The following is a 21,242-nucleotide window of genomic DNA, read 5'->3' as shown; positions in this document are numbered from 1 at the left end:
ATATTTATACCATAAAAATGTACCTTTTTCTCAATTATTGTACATATTTATTGTTTTGATCTCATATAGATAAAATGAAACATGCTATTGTTGTTGTTGTAGTTGGTTTTTTTTTTTTGAATTGTATGTTTATGTATAATAATAATCAATAAATTTGAGAGTTGATCTATGTTTATTAATTATTGTAACCAAACTAAGTGACAAACATTCATTTTGGAAAAAAGCTTATTTATCTGTAAAATATCTGTTCTGTTCTGTAACGATATCAAACATCTTCTCCAAAACAGGGAGAGACCGGACAATAAACGTGTGATACTATTCTCCGGTCACTAGTAAATCCCGGTCAAAATAGACCGGGAGAGACCGGGAATTACCGATAGCAGTACATCCCTCTATAAATAGATTTTCGGAATGTTTAGGTCATCAACTCATCATTCTATTTTAACATACCATAATAACCTACTGTGTACTACAAAATGATAAATAAAAAAAAACCGAAGAGACGGAAAAGGTTATTTCATGCATTTCGAAATTCTCCAGTTCGCTATTCATTGTACATATCGAGACATTTTTTTTTAATCAAGCACCCTCATACCGATCGGAATGATCGGCTTTTATTATGACCGACTATATGGCTCGAGAAGTTGCTGTCGCCCTTTTACAAAATCTGATTTCATTCCATAAGGGCGCCGCGCTTCGGAGCGGACGCCAATAAATGGAGTAACACACTATCACTATTGTCAACCCCGTTAAGCAAACAATCTGTCACGTGACCTCACAAGGTATTTTTGTTCAAATGTATTATTCGCTGTATGCTCACATGCTTGTAATCATTGCTTGAGCTAAATAAAGTTTATGTTGTTGTTGTTGTAAAAAAATAGTCTTACCACATTTCAGAACTTTTGCATACGATTTGTATTGAGCGATACATAGCGACTTGTATTTACTTGCAAAATAAATCTATAAAATATCTCGGCAATTGCTCCATGAAGTACTGTTATACTTCAAGCCCAGCCAATTCCACGTGAAATCCCCATATATTTCACCGAGTAATCGTAGAATAGTAGGCAGGGAACCAGACTAGAGAATAGTAGGCATGGAACCAGACTAGAGTTTGCAGTGCCCCATTTATCATTCTTGTATGTATGAAATAACGCAAGCTTGTTTATGAATGAGTTGTTTACTTAGGATGACGTCATTACGCTGCTTACGGATTGGGGCCGTTTTGTCAAAATATTAATTAACTGATATGGATCAAATATGTGGCGTTAGTGTATGTGAGATTGTATGAAAAGAAAACATATAACAACTGAAAATATAAATAAAATTTGCTTTTTATTGTTGCTTTAAAGGGCTTTGTAAACCATATAATCGAGGGTGAAAACATAACAGCCGCATATAGACCTTTTTACGACGCGGTCCGTTGCCATGAATGAAAAATCGACCGGAAGTAGTATTTCCCCGCACTTGCGCAAACTGCGAAGGGCAAAAAAAAGCGTAGTCTAACATAGACATATACAAGAAGTTCCTAGACAATACCGAGTAAGTTTAAGGTAAAAGGTAGAAAATTATATAAAATAGCTTTAAACAAAGATAGAAAAGATTCCTCTGTAGCTTTTTTTCCAAGATTGTCATAAAAAGGCATGGAAAAGGAAATTGTTTAAGAATTTCCCTGACGGTGAGCCCGCTTACGGTGGGCCCGCTTACGGTCACGGACCTGACATTGAGATTTTTATTAAGAAAATGTGGAATTACATCTTTTATTCAAATGGGAGTCAACTAAATTCTTGTTGAAATAGTTCATTAAAAAGATAAAAGAAATTTTATAACATATGAAATCGAGGTTAATTAGCATTCTGAAAATAGTCAGAACAGGCCCGGTGATAATGCATTTTTAGTATTCAGTTTACCTGATTTTATCCTTTATTTGACTGTGATGCAAAACAGATAATTTTTAAGTCACATAAATATATTTTAAAAGTTATTTTTTTTTAATCTTTTAGGAAAGTGAAATAACATTCATTTTATCCGGTTCCTCGTAACACATGTTAATATTTTTTTAATGCAAGTCACACTAATTGTCACTTCACAAATCAATAAACATTGGTGAGATCTGTATATATAAAAGTTACTTAAATAACGATTTTCATACTTGTACGTGATTAAATATGTCATGGTTCTAAAATGATATGCTGGAAACAAACAACCACGGTCGCGTGTCAATCTGTTTGACAAGTAAGCCCTAACCAGTATTTATTGGCAGTTTAATACCGTTTTTTTCTTTGTCTATAGTGACAAAATCACGAGGAGTGTCAGAATATTTCTTAAATAAAAATGCTTTTTATTGTTGCTTTAAAAGGCTTTGTAAACTATATAATGGAAGGAGAAAACATAACAGCCACATATACAAGTACTCTCTAACCAGTGTTTATTGACAGTTAAACACCGGTTTTTTTTCTTTGTCTATATCGTGACAAAATCATGGGGGGTGTTAGAATGGTTCTTCAATAACTTCGATTAATTTCTTATTACCGGAAGTCAACTCATATAGTGACGTCAACCATAACATATAAAAAGGCGCGTCACGCGAACGTGACGCTAATATTGCCGCAATAACTAAGTGCATGCATATGTACTAACCGTATAAATACCTAGAAAAAGTGACCCCCCTCGGAAGCATTTAAAACAACAAAACTACATGAAAAATTGCAGACTCGGTTTGATTGAGTCTGCATGACGCATACTGAAAAAGTACAGCATCCCTCACGCCCTTAGCACCGGCTTTAATGGTACTCAATTCTCAACACTTATAAGTGCTGGACTCAATGATACGGAAGGACCAGAAAAATGAAACAACACTGGAGTTCATTTTAGGTCCACTAGGCAATGCTTCATGCCAAAAATCTAAACTATAGGCATTGTGTTTTTTGGAAGAAAACTTAAGGTACGACCATTATAATGCATTACGGTAAAAGTGTTTGGTATTTTACAAGATCAACCATGCAGTATACGTTTGAGAAAATTTAGGGAAACTTTGAAAACAGCCCCTCAATTAAATAGATTTTAGACTAAGATTACGACTAAATAAAAGTGTTGAAGCCCAACACTAAGTACCGTATCCGGTATATACAAAACAAGGCGCTTAAATTATTAAGTGTGCTAAACTCATCAGAATGAACTTTTAAACGTCTATTTCATCCCTTCACACCGATTTATATCCAATAAATAAAGACCACTATAAGACAGGAACCGATATCTGTTGCGAATAAGTAATATAAGGTCAGTGCAAATGTGTTCAAATATACAATGCACTTTCCTACAGAAGACATGATAACAAAATTTGTTATTTCCTATATAAGTCTTTATAAACGAAGTGACCCAAGGGGCTTGCCAATATTGACCTCAAAGGCAGGTTATATAAAACTTTTGTTAAGGACAATAAGGTGATGATACAAGCCAAATTTTTAAGCTCCGATCATCGTAGTTTCTATGATGTAGTGTCTATGACGAAGTTCTTCCAGACATTTTTAGGTCCTCTAGGCATATTACATGCCAAAAATCTAACTATAGCGATATTTTTTCTACTTTGTGATCATGATTTCTGCAAGCGTGTAAGTACTGCTCCAACACTGTAGTGAGTGTAAACCAGAAAGAATACTTTGCGCTTTCAGGAGCCACAACTTCGATCAGCAAAACAGGGTTAGTCCCGTATAAGAAAGAAACCGAGATCTCTTGTGAAATATGTTCAAGTATACAATGTACCGGTACATTCCTACAAAAGACATGATAACAAAAATTGTTATCTCATATATAAGTCTTTTTAAACGAAGTGACCCAAGAGGCGGACCAAAATTGACCCCAGAGACAGGTATTATGAAACTTTTGATAAGGACTACAAGGTGATGATACAAGCCAAATTTTTAAGCTCCGATCATTGAAGTTTCTATTACGAAGTTTTTTTTAGACATTTTTAGGTTACATTAGGCAATGCTACATGCCTAAAATCTTAACAGTAGACATTATGGTTTTGGAGAAGAAAACTTAAATGTACTTTCCAATATAAGTCTTTATAACTTAGTTAAGTGACCCAAGGACGGGACTATTTTAAATTGCAGGGGCTTGATGCATCTAACTTTTTAAGATGACCGCAAGGTCATGCTTCGTGCAATATATCTAAGCTCTTTAAGAAATATTACTATATAAGTCTGTTTAATCTTAGTGACCACTAGGACCGGGTCATTTTTACCCAAGGGGCATAACTTATATATTGTAAGCAGAAGTCCCCTGGACAATGCAACAGCATAACCTATATATTAATATTGTTTGCAGAAGTCAACTGGATAATGCTACAAGCCAAATATTTAAACTCTAATGTACATGTAGTTTCTAAGCAGTTTTTTAACGGTTCATTTTTAAATTCAAAGTCTAAAGAAGTAAAAGAACTTCTTTTCATGTCATTTTTTATCTCGAATCAAACCCAAACTATGAAAGTTAACTGCATTGATAGATTTCATGTGAAATATCTCTCTAACCATGAACCTTTTGCATACAAAAACTTTGCCCTCTTTTGCTACTTTTCCTTTTTAATTTTTTGGCGGCCAAAAATCTTAAAGTATTTAAAAGGAGCTCCAAAGGCCTTAAGACATAAAATTTGAAATTCTTTCATAGATCTGGTGAAGCAGAACAAAAATGGAAAAGTCTGCAAAGGATAATAAAGAAATATACTCGGAACTAAATTGAATATCGATTTTGTACGAGTCAAACTTTTAACTTAATTGCTTTTCAAGAACACCCATCCATGCACCATTTTTAGTAGAACCTTAAATAAAAGCTAGTTAGATTATAAGTTTTCTCACATGACAACCTTGTCAGGATTCCAACCCAAACCCGTTATTAATGATTCGAAATCGACGAGAAATTATTCGAAGTCGGCCACCCTCACCACTGCCAAATAATCAACATAAAAACTTTTAATTGAATGTAAAAGGTGTAAAATGTACAGAAATATAAAAGACTCACACATCAACAACAGTGTACTTCTTTCATTATTTTAATTAAAAAACCATAGTTTACAATAGTGTTGCCTCAGTGAGTCGGCAATGATCATGCATATAAATAAAGACAGCCTCTCAATAGAGTCACAGTATATTCCAACAACATTACAATAATAATAACAGCACATTGAACAATAAATGAATGATTGTTGTAAATGATGTATCTATAAAAATAATACTGTACATTATGGTGGCTGATTTGGTACGCTTTTGTGCGTCTAGTTGGCGCTAGCGACAACACGGTGTTGTCGGACTTTCGTCTTGTCGTCCTGTCGCTAGCGCGGTACACCAAACGGCGCGTTGTCGTGCGGCGCGTTGTCGAGATGTCGCTCTGTCGCTTGGCTTATAAGCCAATCCTTCAAATTGAACCGAGCGACAATGTGACATCGCGACAACACGCCGCACGATAATACGCGTTTGGAGACAGGACGATAGAGCGACAAAGTAAAGTAAGTAAGTAAATGCATTTTATAATCTAAGTTCCATGCTTACGCACGTTCACCGACTTTACAGCTATTACCCCTGGTCATCGGGCTGCTGGTATCTATCTATCAATCTCCCTGGGGAGTCTTTTCACTCCGCTTAGAGCAGCCGACACTTTGGCGCAACGGAAGTATACCACCCTCGCAGGTACCCATTTACACCTGGGTGAAGTGAAGCAATCGCAGGTAAATTTCTTGCTCAAGGAAATTAGCAGTGCCCCTGGTGGGGTTCGAACCCGAGACCTTTCGATCTCTAAGCACGCGTCCTACCACTGGACTACTGCTCTTACAACGCAGCGTTTGGCGTTTTGGCGTGTTTTCGCTAGCGCCAACGCGACGCACAAAAGCGTTCCAAATCAGCCACCTTAGAACATAATTTGCCGATCCTACCATGATGCCGGTTACTGGTAAACCTTACAATGCACTGTAAAGTTTTCAAGCGCTTTCAGATAGTCCTTTTGTACTGTTCATTACTGGTGATTTCCCAAATGTAGAGAAATGTTAAATAATTTAACACATGTTTGTATGGTCACTTTCTCCCTACATACTTAACTTTTCAATACAGTCAGTATTGACTACATGGATTCAAAATCATCAGTGTATTTAACATTTTTAGCACAAACATAAAACTGTACATAAATAAGCCAATATTAAATTGATGTTTTGAACATCAATGAATATGGTTTACCACACACACACACACACACACACCAACACACACACACACACACGCACACGCACATACGCGAGCGCACATGCACGCACACACTCGCACATACACACACACACACTTTCTTGAGAAAAAAATTAAACCCGTCTGCCAAGTAGGACCTTCACAGCATATTTAAAGTTTAACAACAAGCAACCAACAATTGTTTGTTACAATTACTTTGGCATGTAAGAATTAGTATATTTGGTTTAGAGGGAATTGTTGTACAACTAAGCATATAGATTAATGTATTTAATCTCCTAAGAAAACTCCCTTAGTTTGTAGCGGTGGATATATACACAGCCAATAGTTCATGTTTCCGTAAACATCACGACCGAGGTAGGCGGTGGCTTTAAATTCAATTTGAACTGTATTATTCTATGGGTTTTATCATTTTAAGTTCGGTAACTTTATTATGAACAGTTTGAACCTATTAAAGCAACATTAAATAAATATACCATTCCCCAAAACTAAGATTTTATTGTTAAAAAAAGTTTATGTTGTCAAGAGTTAATTTGTAAACGGTCATGGTCAGACATATTGCAGAAATCAGTTATCATTATAAATTTGCTCCGCCCTTTTCTATTTATAGAAAATCTTAGCATTAAAAATCTTTTCTTTTTTTTTCTTTTTTCTGACGTATTATTTTAAAATAAACAGAAATTAAGAGTTGATGGAACCTTCTTATTAGCATTAACTTCAGATCAATCAGTAATGGATACAAATAAATATGACCAACACAAGTATGATCTAAAACCGCCTCCTGTTGTTCTAAAAGTCATTATTTATAAATACCTTTACAATACAAACCTACTTGTAATTCATCTTAATTGAGGGTCCAAAACAAGGACTTCTAAATCAAGGGCATGATACACCACAATCATATCACTTATAACCATACTATACAATCAAATGGGTAGACAACCATTCAACACGTCGACAGCCGTACTAGTATATACATGTCGGTATTAAAACATAATTGACGGACGGTAAGTATTTATCTATTTTTAAGATATCCCAACTGTGTTCGAGAAAATCAATGCTGTAGATTCATAGTCAACATCAAAATAGGCCTGCTCAACAAATTTCTGGCGCTGTGCAAGCTTTATTTGACGTGAATTTTGATTGAAAAATAACCACTTTCCGATGAGATGCGGCATATACTAGTACGGCTGTCGGCGCGTTTAACGGTTGTCTACCCATTTGATTGTACGGTGTGATATCAGTTACAGCTGTCTCACACCAAGTCCTTTTCGACAATGTTATTACTAATGAAATAACGCATGAAATTTGATGAAATAATGAGCGACGTAACACTTGACAATATAGCACTATTCATATCCAATGGCTTGTACTTTTGCGATGATTCTTTCCACTTGTCTTTTGGCTTTGCAATTTCGGAGGTTTGGTATATTATAGTACTGGGGAGCAATTTGTACCATCCTGTAATAAACATGTAGATACACAAATTGATAAAAGAGCTACAGTTATTATCAAAAACAAGGTCATTACCTGTATGAAAGGTATTTTCAATATCCAATTTGGTTTTCCTTTAAAGAGACATTATGCTCATTTTTTCATTGTTTAGTGTATATTTCAAAAGATTGACTATTATAAAGGTGATTGACTAACAGATGGTATATTGCAAAATGTTCAGAATAAAATATAAATCTGCCTAAAATATAATAAAGACTGCCCAACTCTTTTTATAAACTGTATGTAACAGGTAATTTCCAATGGACATTTATAGAAATTTCCTCAGGTCACGGGAGTTATTTATTATTTATCGATCATGTCAAGTAAATTATAAAATTAAAGAGAATTATGACAAAATGAAACTTATTTTGACTTACACCTCTCCCATGGATGGGAATAATGTCACTTTAAATGGTTTTAAAGTAGTACAGAAATTTATAGTGTGCTTTACTGCTGTTTACTGCTGAAGGTCCATCATAAATATTACTGGTGGAACCACTATCTTCCTTCACATTACAAGCTTTTTGTTCATACAAATTGATAAGATATGAAGGTTGATAATATAAGCTATGTTTAAGTTGATCATAGTTTATATGTGAAGTAGATACATCTAGATACTGAATTATTCAAGTTATACGCACACTGATTTTACATCTTCCTTAAAGGAGATTATGAATAGGTTACCAACTAAATTTAGAGACCTATCACAAATGAATTACTTTTAAAATAGATGAAGTTGAACTTACCATTCTGGTTTAACATCTGTCACTGTTCTGATATAGTTCTCTGCGGTCAACACAAACTCATTGTAAAGAACCCACTCTGGTGTGTGGTCGAGACATGTCGATGGATGAAACTGAACAATCTGGTTGTCCTTTATTGTCATATAGTGTCCAGTCCTCTCCAAATGTGCAACCTGGAGAATACGTTTGAGACATTTAATTTTCACAGAATATAAAGAAGTACAAAATACCTCCACATTGTGATTAAGGCACTCGCTATCAATAAAAAAATTCTTTAGTTTGTCAAAATATACAGAAATATATTTTACATCATTAGTTACAATAATCTGGAAACAAAGTGATCCATCGGAAGCATTAATCATAACAAAATTACATGAAAATTGCAGACAAAGTCGACTTTGGTAATAAAAGTATGCAGTTCCTCATATTTTGCATTATACATTCAAAAATTCACCTTGAACATGAATATACACATGTACATACATATCTATACATAAGTTGAACTGTGAAGTATGATTACCATTAAGTTTACTTTACAGCATTGTACATCATGTTGTTTAAATTACAACCCTTCAAGGCCTTGAAAACTAATTTTTACACAACATTACAAAAGCACTGTTTTTCAAGAAATTATAAACATTCAACAGTTATATAATTCATCAAATTAATCATAAAGAAACAGTAAACAATATTTTTAACGTATCATGTTTTCATTATCAACTATTAGAATTATAACTTTACTTAACTTTACTTTAGAGAAGCCTTTCATATTCAATTTTCTTGAATCTTTAAACTTTTAACAATTTGCATTATATCTAAAACCTATTATTTTTTCTAATTTTATTGACCTTTTTCACATAAACAGCTTGGCAGTTCACTCATAAGAGCCGTAATTCACAACAAGACGGGTTAAATGTCTGGTTTTGTTAACGCAAATAAAATCATTTAATATGGAGGGGGGAAATAACATCCGAATTTGCACCATTACAATTGCTCTTCATATATAAATGACAAGTTAATACAGCTGTATGAGCAACAACAAATCAAAATAAACATTTTGAGAAATATTACATTCATTAAAGATTGCTTTAAGCTTCTTTTGTAGCTCAAGAAAATATTGACTAAATGAAGGTGTAGAGAAGCTATCCGAGTTGATACAAGAAAGAAATCATATCTTTTTTTTTTCTTTAAGGAACCCCACTGACGTCCAAAAACCTTAAGACTTAAAGACACTTAAAACAGTAAGATATGCAAAAGATAAATAAGAAATATACTAAGTAATAAATTTAAAATTGTATTTTGTGCTATTCCTAGGCCGATTTGAGTGAAATATGATGTAACGCTATTCAAGTTTGGGCCATTTTTCACAATTCGAATGGTTGTTCTTGAAGAACACAGTCAGCAAATGATCTGAATTTTTCAAGTTATTGGTCTAGACCTATATAGAATTAATCTTGAAAAATTATTTCCTGTCTCATCATGTCAAAATACATCAGTGGAGTCCCTATATGACATATTTAAATTAAATCAAACATGTTAAGAACTTCAATTAAACATGATCTCAGAGTAATATCAAAAGAAAATAGATTATACATAAAGCAGATTTAAATACAGATAAGAGACTAAGGAGATATGTGATGTAACTTATTTCATTATTTTGTAAAAGCGATATGTCGAGTTTTCTATATATAATTTGTATTAACTGTATAATTAACTATGAATCAAAATAATGACATAATGGTCTATAATGTAGTTAATACTGCCTTAGCTTCTTTGATAACTCAAGAATATATTAACTTCGTAAGAAATAGTACACAGCATTGAGGGCCTCAGCATTATCATGACCTACTAAAGCCTGCCACTGCTGACTGGAAAGTACAATGAGGAAATAAAAGATATTGCATATAAAACATTAATGGTAAAATGTACTGAAAACTTTTGGAAAAGTACTTTTTGTAAACTCTTCCTTGTGGCTATAAAGTAATAAACTTCAGCGCTCTGTTTAAACATTAATAGTGCTGTCTCAGGCAATGGCTTTATTTTTTGTATGACAAATGACGTCATTATTAATATCATATTATTTAAAGGCCTGTTCAAAAGATGATGAAGGAACACATCGATGTAAGCTGTAATATATTCAAATAAGATATCTTAAAGTAAGAAAAGTAACATAAAGGACGGAATTAAACAGATTTAAATACTAAGGATTTGTGATTTATTCCATTTCATAGCTTTTCAAAAGTGTTGGTGAACCCCTTTATTTGACTCGTAAAGACTGTCTAAACAACTATGAATTATCAAAATCACGTTTTGATTTACAATGTAATTCTTTAATGTTTAGGTAACTCCAGAAAATATCGATTTAATGAAGGCGTAGCGCTGTCGATAATGCTAAACGTAAACAAATTGACAGATTTATAAAAAAAATGTTGATTTTAAATAAGTTAAGATATACTTTTAAGTAGCATTCTAAAAAATGTTATCTCATGTAAAATTTAATACTGGAAATAAAAAAGCATGAATTTCTACTTTGCAACTTTGAAACAGTGAATCAAATGAAATTCATTACAGTTAAATGAAACTCAATACAGCCGTGTGAAATTCATTACAGTTTTGAATTTATTTAAAAAATCGTATGCAACTCATTCGGGATATATGAAACTCATTCCAGCGATATGAAACTCATTACAGTTATACGAAACTCATTACAGTCCTATGAAAGATCATTGCAGAAACATGAAACTCATACATGTAACAGCAGTATGAATTTCATAACAGTTATAAACTCATTAAAAAATCGTATGCAACTCATTCTGGTTAAATGAAACTCATTACAGTTGTATGAAACTCATCACAAAGTTAAATGAAATTCATTACAAAGTTGTATGAACAACTGTGAATAAAAAAACATGTTGACCGATAACATGTATATTGTTATTCAAATTTGATTTTTGCTTCTTCGGTTACTCAATACAATCAAGACTTAATGGAGGCGTAGAGAAGCAATTATAAACTTGAGCCTCTATGTCATGTCTTAAACATATTACATAAATCTACCCTGAATTATTTTTGTACCAAAAATTTTATTATCTTTGTACCTAAGCAAGTGAAAGATGGATTTAATGAATATCCCCGACAACCAATAACATTACTTAAGCCGACAGTGGAAAACAGTATTTACACTTTTGATCAACTGACTTTATAATTAAATTCTTTAGTAGATATTCACCTGCATGAAATAACCGGACACAAGAGCTTTACGTATATTCAGGTAGTAATCGCGACTGGTGAACTCTGTACTGCTTCTCTTCAATTTGAGCCTGTCCATGATCCTAACCAATTGTTGACGTACATTGTCCGCACTTTTCAATGACCGGAAGTTTATAAAGTTGGCATAACACCACTGCGGATCTTCTTGGTCTGTAAATAGATATACAAAATTGCAGTGATAACATGTGATTGTTAAATAGTGGATGAGTCCTAGGTATGGGAGGAGTTAAGCTTTAGGTCACAATGTCGTTATATTTTTCATAAATTTTCTCCTTTTCAACTTTACTAGCGCAAAAAGAAGTTGGGTACATCTTCATACACACCAAAAAATTCAACATGGTTCTTTTTGAAACAGTGAGTCACATGAAATTCACTGCACAAATGAATACAATATTTCAGGCACAGCCAGAACCAAAATAGAACCACAAAACTTGAAACAGCTACCCAAATGTATTTTCAAATTCAAGAATAATGTCAAGTAAATTATGACATACAGCACAAAGAACCGACTAAATTGCGTGCAATTATCATCTCCATACATGTTTAACATCTTTCTAAAATAGTTCTGGCATGTGCTGTATGACTTAAGTTTGGCATATAAAAAGTAATGTAAATTATGTCATTATGCTGTTCTAAACGTTGAGGCTATCAACTGGTATTCTCATGACCCTATGTTTATTCCATCACAAATAAGTAGAACAGGGAAATATTGAAAATTATAATATTAAGTACTTACTCTGTTTGAAGGCGTGGTAAACATTAAGCAGTGTCAGATGATCACCATCAATGTGGGCAAATCTCATCTTGCATTCATCAGCTGTCTTCCGTAGCTCCTTAGGACGCACAAAGCACTGTGGAACTAAGAAGTGATGGGTCGGGGCCCAATTGGACCCTTTCCCCTCTCCATTAGATCTCAAATGTAAATGATAACTAAAAGGATCTTAACTATCAGACAGTAAACTTGGTGGTGACCTAACTTATCCTAAATCACTTGTAAAAATCATCGATTAACTTTACATCTAAAATGTTTCTCGAAAATAACTTAAAACCTACCAGCCACTGTCTTAACTATCTTTTGCAATTTTTTAACTAAAATAATTCAATATCAACTTTAAATTTCACTCAAGAAGCAACACTAAACGATCTTTAGTATCAGTCTTATCAGAATAAACCATGACCAGTATATTTATCAACGTGTCGTGGTCTACGACATTTTATTGTCGGTGTCGTACGTCTGCGACAACGTTGTACGACCTATTTATGTAAACAAAGTAGTATTTGTTTTTCGAAATACTGAATCACTACCGCTGAACTAAATTGCCAAAAACTAGCAAAAGCAAAATATGGTTCAGGTTATGACTGATCAGTCACTTTTGGAAATTAAAACAGAACACAAAAAATTCAAAAGCTTTTTAAAAAAAAAATAGAAAAAAGCATAGCTTGGGCTAAATCGGCCTTTATGAAAGGATTTCTGCGCGTTCGGAAAAAATATAGTTGCATTTTTCAGAAACGCCAAATTGTATGTTGATAGTACTTAATATTAACGGCTGCCTGTCATTTTTGCATGTTTTATAATTATATAAGTTATTTAAACGACACCAGACTTTTCAAATATATCGTGTGGCGATACCACTAAAACTTGAGAATAAGGAACACACACATTTTTGCCAAATTCAGTTTTTTGCAATACATTTTCTGTTATTCAGCCGAATAAGGTGCAGAGTACCTGTAATTGCACAGTTACCCCTGGTATATCAAAACTTATTAAGAAACCCCTGCATTATGGTTTTCGAGAACATGTAGTACACACACGAAGAGAAAAACAAGAGACTATCTAAATCCTCTGTTGTTTCTCTTTTTTTTAATTGATACTCAACAGGCTGTTTTATTATTCTGTTCCAATATGTAATTTACACGAAATATCTCACTTTAATATGTTGTGGGATTTGTTGTTGTTGTTGTTTTGATTTTTTTGTTGTTAATTGTTAATTAATTGTTTATAGGGAAATGCCTGGTTTTATTAATCTGTCAATTGCATACTGATTTTACGGTCGATGCACACAATATATAATAATGTTTATGGTGGCTAACTTGGGCCATTCGTCAAGCGAAAAGTCGAGAATTTATAATAATAAGTTATAATGGTGGGGCGCGAAGCGAAGCGTGTTTTCGTCCCGCGACCCTGCCAAGCACAAAGTCGAAAATAAGATGTTAAATGGCGGGGCGCAGAGCTAAAACAAGGCGCAGGGTGAAGTTTTACCACCGTTTTATTTCTTAAATCTCTTTCCTCGACCCGTCGGGGCGAAGTTTTATTTATTAAACTTATGAAACAAATCAGCCACCATAAATCTTCGATAAATGTTTCTTAAATTTCGTGAGATGTACGCAGTAAGATGTAATTAAAACTTTATTTCAACATTTTTGAAGTTATTATTGTTTTCTTTATGTTGTTCTTGTTGTTTTTAGTATGTTTTACACTTATTTTGGTAAAGACTTTACTCATTTTAAATAACATGTTTTAAGAATTCATATCTAAAATTCATGCGGATTAAAATCAATAAATGACATCTCAGTGCCGTAAAATACAAAAATACATAAATCAACGTTTTTAAGTAGTTTCAATTTTGCAAGCACTCAAATAAATATCTAAATTGATATAAAATCCAGTAAAAATGAATTTTCTAAATGCGAGAAAAAGATTTTAGTTCTAAATGAAATTTGCTTGTACAGGCTATTTAATGCTATTTTCAAAAAAAAAAAACGTTGACACTCATTACTAATACAAACAGAATATGACCTTAAGAGCTTATTTCTGGAAATGTACGATATTCTAGACATTTTCATGGTGTATAAAATTTGCAGGTTTTCTTTCTAACTTAGAGCGCATGTCTAGGTCCCTAAATAGGATTTGGCATTCAAATGAAAACAAGTAAAATGGTTTCCTGCGGTGAACATTTTAATGATATAAAGATATTCCATTTAACTATCTTCAACATTATTGGGGGGGGGGGGATAAATAAACTTTTGTATCAGGAATATAGTTGACAATATTCGATCAATATAGAAGAAGGTCTTTGGAAACAGGTGACCGTTCAAGACCGGTGAAGGTCGAACATAGAACAATTATTTCTTTTTACGAAAATGATTAAATAGGCAAAAACTAAATAAAGTAAACACACAAGTTTACGCAGAAAATATTTCTATTTATTATGGCAGATGCCACTACGAATATATTAATTTTGTAGATTTTCAGTTTATACAATTTATTGTTTGTAAAATTTGAGATAGATATTAAAGAAACATTGATAATTTTCAAACACATCATTCAAGTTTTTCCAACGGTAAAATAATTATAAAAAAATTAGAAATATCACGTAATAGTTTTTTGTTATCAATTAGGTATAATTCGGACTTATTCCCTACAGGTAAATCCGTAACGTACCGGCAAACGGTATTTAGCTGAGTTTTCGAAAAGGTCAATTAACCAATCATATACGGTTTACAGATCACATGCTCCTCCATGTACCGGAAACAGGTCACGTGCTCCTCCATGCCTCAAAAGTTAAACGCGTACCAATACCCTGCGGTCTCCAGACCGCAGGGAACAAATAAAACAATAGAAATATTGTGCATTACTCTGACTTTTTTCATTAATCTTATTTCCAAAATAAATATGTACTGGGCAGGTAAACATGTACATATAAACAGCAATAAACGTTTAACGTCACAGAAACGTCGCTACATTTTCTCTGACGTCGTAGGCTACGACAAACTTTCATAAAACGGTCCTCAACGTTCTGCGACAAAAAATAACTAACGCCGTATCGTAGAACGTTGATAAAACGGTACAAGAATATCACTGTGATAAAAATACTAGCTGGACACTCATAAAATGAGATTATACCTGATAACATGGCCGCTATAGAGAGGATCTCGTTCGAGCAGTTAAAGTCTGTACTAGTTATAACCATCTTAGCCTGCTGTGGATCTAGTGGGAACTCAGTCATCATAGACCCCAATTCCGTCAAGTCACCATCGTCATCGAGAGCCGCCAAATAGTTTACATCCTCAAGAGCTCTCATTAAGGTTTCCGGAACTGTAAAGATAAACACTCATGCACAGCTAAGGTAATTGTGTGATATTACAGTTAAATAGTAAAACCTCATATTTTTGTCCATAAATTATTTAAGGCCCAGATTTCCATCTGGACAATATCATGAAAAACATTTTGTTCTTCTCAATTCTTTCATATATATGTACAAGCATAATACTTTATAATATATAATAAAACTGCATAAATCTCTATGTTGGATTTCTATGGTTTAATGGAACCAACACAGTTTAAATCATATTGCGTCGAGACAGGAAAGATGAGTTTGACTAATATCAGGTGTTGCAGACTTAAGGCAACACCAGGTATTAAAACCACATAAATCTCAATGTATCTATCAAATAACAAGAATTTGTAACAGAGTTACCAACGTCCCCCGCCTCGGGGAAGTTTTATATGAAGCATAAAATTGTTCAACATTTAATCGTATTTCAAAAGATTGAAGTATGGATTTTAGGACTTTCAGTCCAAAATTATGATCAATGTTAGATCTGTCAATGCAACAATAAATTTATGAAAGAAATACTAGTAAAATGAAACACAGAATTTAAAATTCTATCATGTTAACCTTTGACCTCTAAGTGTGACCTTGACCTTGGAGGAAGGGGTGCAGGTGTTGTGCATGACATATCGTCTTATTAATATTACTTTTTGTGCCAAGTATTTTCAAAATTCCTTAAACTATGTAGAAGTTATAGATGGGACACAAAATAAACCATATAACAGACTCAGTGTTAACCTTTGACCTCTAAGTGTGACCTAGACCTTGCCGGTAGGAGTGCAAGTGTTGTACCTGACATATTGTCTTATTATATTGTGACTATTTGTGCCTAGTTATTTAAGAATCCTGAAGAACTTCTAGATCAGACACAAAATATACTCTAAAACGGACTATGTTAACTTTTGACCTCTACGTGTGACCTTGAACTTGAAGGAAGGGATGCAGGTGTTGCGCATGACACATTGTCTTATTATAGTGACTATTTGTGGCAAGTATTTACAAAATACTTTGATCTTTGAAAAAGTTATGGACTGGACACAAAATATACCCTGTAAAAGACTATGTTAACCTTTGACCTCCAAGTGTGACCTTGACCTTGGAGGTAGATGACTGGTTGTTGCGCATGACACATCGTCTCATTATTGTGAACAATTGTGGCTAGTATTTACAAAATCCCTTCAAAGATAAAAAAGTTATGGACCGGACACAACATATACCAACAAATAGACAATGTTGACTTTGAATGAGCAAGTGCGACCTTGACCCTGGAGGTAGGGGTCTGGTTGTTGCGCATGACACATCGTCTTATTATAACAAACATTTGTGCCAAGTTATTTCAGATTCCTTTGATAAATGAAAAAGTTATGGACCGGACACAAAATATACCCTGTAATAGACTATGTTAATCTTTGACCTCCAAGTGTGACCTTGACCTTGGAGGTAGGTGACCGGTTGTTGCGCATGACACATCGTCTCATTATTGTGAACAATTGTGGCAAGTATTTACAAAATCCCTTCAAAGATAAGAAAGTTATGGACCGGACACGACATATACCATCAAATAGACAATGTTGACCTTGAATGAGCAAGTGCGACCTTGACCCTAAAGGTAGGAGTCTGATTGTTGCGCATGACACATCGTCTTATTATAACAAACATTTGTGCCAAGTTATTTCAGATTCCTTTGATAAATGAAAAAGTTATGGACCGGACACAAAATATACCCTGTAATAGACTATGTTAATCTTTGACCTCCAAGTGTGACCTTGACCTTGGAGGTAGGTGACCGGTTGTTGCGCATGACACATCGTCTCATTATTGTGAACAATTGTGGCAAGTATTTACAAAATCCCTTCAAAGATAAGAAAGTTATGGACCGGACACGACATATACCATCAAATAGACAATGTTGACCTTGAATGAGCAAGTGCGACCTTGACCTTGGAGGTAGGAGTCTGATTGTTGCGCATGACACATCGTCTTATAATAACAAACATTTGTGCCAAGTTATTTCAAATTCCTTTGATACATGACAAAGTTATGGACCGGACACGAAAGTGTGACGGACGGACAGACGGATGGACAGACGGACGGACAGACGGACGGACAGACGGATGGACAGACGAACGGAGCCTATTTCTATATTCCCCTTTTTTCTTCGAAAAGGCGGGGGACAACAAGAAGTATTGTAAACCTGGAGGATCCATGAAATCAAAATGCACGAGATCGTCAAATCCTAATTTCTTCAACTGTAATACAGCAGAACTGAGATTTGATCTCAATATTTCTGGATATGTGTTTTCAATCATCTTTTGCTTGAACACTTTTTCTGTATAAAGTCTAAAACATCTTCCTGGTCTTGTTCTCCCGGCACGACCTGCCCTCTGTTGCGCACTTGCCTTACTAATGGCAGTCACCAATAATGACTCAACATGAGTTCTAGGGTTGTACACCTAAAAATAAATATGGATTTATTGTGAATAAAATTTCTTGAATCTTATATGACACAATATTCGACAATTAAATCATGGCCTTGAGGGCAATATGCAAGTTTACGGACTGGTTGGTCAGACTGAGGAAGGTATATGACCCGAAACGCATCTGAGGTATAATATAACAAAAAATTGCCTCTGATGATAAAATGTTTAAGCTGTTCATCATGCTTCAGACCTATGGGCACAATTTCGCATAAAATTTTTAAAGTTTGGCTTTCGAAAGTAAAGAAATGTCAGTAAATATGTCCATAGCAATGCAACGCTAAAATAACATCACTTCTACTAAAGTCAATTTGTAATTTTGGCAATCTGAAATTCTATTCAATGAAACAAATCATACTGGTAACAAAGTTTGCCTTCAAGAGTCTAAAATGACTGAATATGTTGTTATCTTACATTCAACCTTTATATTTAAATATTAACCCTGGTATCAAAAAGCAAAGGCTTAAAATTCAATATATTGATTGCATAAAAGCTAACATTTATTTCATTACGACAATACATCAAATATTCACTTACCTAACCTACTAAACTTTTTCAACGTTTTTTGTATAAAAGCTTACTATCAAATAAAAATATTGCCTTACTATTTTTTAAGCTGTGAGATTTACCAGCACAGGCGTAGACACTACAAAATCCTGCCTGATATATTTGTAATAACGCTATTCTAGTCTAAGTTGCAGTAACAATCAATGTCAGAAATATGTCCATAGCAATACAAACTTTAAATCACATCACTTCTACTAAAGTATATCTTTAATATTGGCAATCTTAAATTCCTAATGTGATAAAAATGTCACACTGGCAACCAAGGATAGCTTTCAAACATTCAACATAACTGGATCACATCACTTGAGCTGATGTGGAAAAAAATGAAAATGTTCACTTAAATCAATATTTCAAGGACAAAACTGTTAATATTGTATACATGCACCATAGCAAAACCTTACCTTTTCTTTTGCAAAACCCGAATCAATCACAAACACTACTCCATCAATGGTCAACGAGGTCTCAGCAATGTTTGTGGAGACAACAACTTTTCTACCAATGGCTCCATTTGCCTTGTTTGGAGGCGGAGGTTCAAATATTCTTTGCTGGAGATGTTGCGGTAACGTGGAGTACAAGGGGACACACTTGATTTTTCCTACATCTGGTCCCAAAGTGTCTACTTCACGCTGTATTCTCTTACAAGCTTCATCAATCTCCTGCAGAAAATAAAATGTTCGTCCTTACTTTCATAAAACTATATAGGATTATTGTAATATTTCATAAATAAACTTTGGCGGTAAGGTGGAGCACAAGGGGAAACATTTCATGTATCCTACATCTGGTCCCAAATTGTCTACTTCACGCTGTATTTTCTTACAAGCTTCATCAATCTCCTGCAGAAAATCAAATGTTAGTCTTTATTCTTTTAACACAACTTTCAAAAACTATAGATGATTATTGTGATATTTCACATATAAACTTCAAGATTGCTTAAGGAATAAGTTTTATTTACAAAAAATGAGCCTTTTTGAATGACGTACTCACTCTTCAGTATTTCTTTAACAATACCTTATCACTTGTTGATGAATTTCTTGAAAGGTTGTTACAAGGTTTGAAAATAAATTTATCAAAAAAACCATGTTTTCCTGAAATTTAACATATTAATTAATGCAAAACAAAAAGGAAAAAGAAGACCATAATTCTGCTTAAATCATCAAATCACTTCCAATTACAAATGTATATAATTATAGGGCATTTGATGACAGCGCACTTAATGAACATTATATTCAGTTTGTGAAAGTTTGGTTGAAAGTCTTTTTGAAAAAACAAGTTTCACAAATAAAAATTGTTTACACCCAGCGGTCCACCAGAATTTTTAAGCTTACCTCTTGTCCTGTAAGAAAGAGAATAATATCTCCCTCAATTTCTTCACACATATGTATCTGTATCACTGTTCTAATGGCGGCCTCTAGATAATCTCTCTCAGGCTCTGGCGTGTAATAAATCTCCACAGGATAGGTTCTTCCAGGAACACTCATCAACGGTGCATTGTCAAAATAAATCTGGAAGTTAAACATTTAAAAATAAAATTAATCAATATAAATGACTTTGTCAGTCTCTGTAATATAATATTGTTTGAATCTTAAATTAATTTGATGTCAATTCTGTGTGTACCAGCTTTTGTTGCACTAACCAATTTTACCAAATCAATATTAAATAAATCGTTAAATAGCTCAAATGCATAATTCAGTTCAATAGCGAAATAATCTTATGTTCTTCATTTGTTTTAATATGATATCATGCTCTGGCTACTATTTTTTTTTAAACTGGCATCAGATTTTTACTTTTTTATCTGAGGCAACATATGTGCCAATGAAAAGAACCGATTTGGTCAAAGCTCAAGGGGAACATTTTAACATACAAGCTGAAAAATCAACCATTTTAATAGCATTGCAACCATTGATATGGATGGCCAATCTGCTAATAATGAGAATCATGTGGCATAGAAAAGAAATAATAATGAGAATCATGTGGCATAGAAAAGGAATAATAATGAAAGTCATGAGGCATAGAAAAGCTGTTAAATGTTAAAATGAAGCACACCATCCTGTTCAATACATTCCTTGTCAAAGATCATTTAGACACTACATTTCATTTTTGAATGGAGGTAAAATAACTATGCCTACATTGAAAAGCATTACCTGAAATTTACCAGCATTCAATGTAGCACTCATAATAATAATTTTGAGATCGTGTCTCTGTTTTGCCACTTCCTTCAATAGGCCCATCAGAATATCTGTAGCCATTGAACGTTCATGAGCCTCATCAATTATCACAACACCATAGTTCTCAAGAAATGGATCGGACATAGCTTCCCTAAGCAACATACCGTCAGTCATGTATCTGTGCAAC

General features: G+C 33.8%; 1 protein-coding gene across 1 annotated transcript in view; it reads right to left on the bottom strand.

The window, feature by feature from the left end:
- Positions 1-4,969: 4,969 nt before the first annotated feature.
- LOC132720759 (ATP-dependent RNA helicase DHX15 homolog) overlaps positions 4,970-21,242 on the bottom strand; it is a 31,622-nt gene continuing 15,349 nt past the window's right edge. The window contains exons 8-16 of the mRNA XM_060704969.1: positions 21,032-21,233; positions 20,216-20,392; positions 19,292-19,546; positions 18,041-18,299; positions 15,639-15,830; positions 12,471-12,593; positions 11,694-11,884; positions 8,468-8,637; positions 4,970-7,688 (exon numbers count right to left, since the gene is read on the bottom strand). Of these exons, the coding sequence (XP_060560952.1) occupies positions 7,577-7,688; positions 8,468-8,637; positions 11,694-11,884; positions 12,471-12,593; positions 15,639-15,830; positions 18,041-18,299; positions 19,292-19,546; positions 20,216-20,392; positions 21,032-21,233 (1,681 nt within the window). The 3' untranslated portion in view covers positions 4,970-7,576. The remainder of the gene's footprint in view (positions 7,689-8,467; positions 8,638-11,693; positions 11,885-12,470; positions 12,594-15,638; positions 15,831-18,040; positions 18,300-19,291; positions 19,547-20,215; positions 20,393-21,031; positions 21,234-21,242) is intronic.

This window comes from Ruditapes philippinarum, unplaced genomic scaffold (assembly GCF_026571515.1).
Source record: "Ruditapes philippinarum isolate M1 unplaced genomic scaffold, ASM2657151v2 ctg446_1_1_1_1, whole genome shotgun sequence".
In the NCBI taxonomy this organism is placed as follows: domain Eukaryota; kingdom Metazoa; phylum Mollusca; class Bivalvia; order Venerida; family Veneridae; genus Ruditapes; species Ruditapes philippinarum.
The sequence above is the reverse complement of the archived record's forward strand: the minus strand, read 5'-3'. Positions and strand labels throughout refer to the sequence as shown.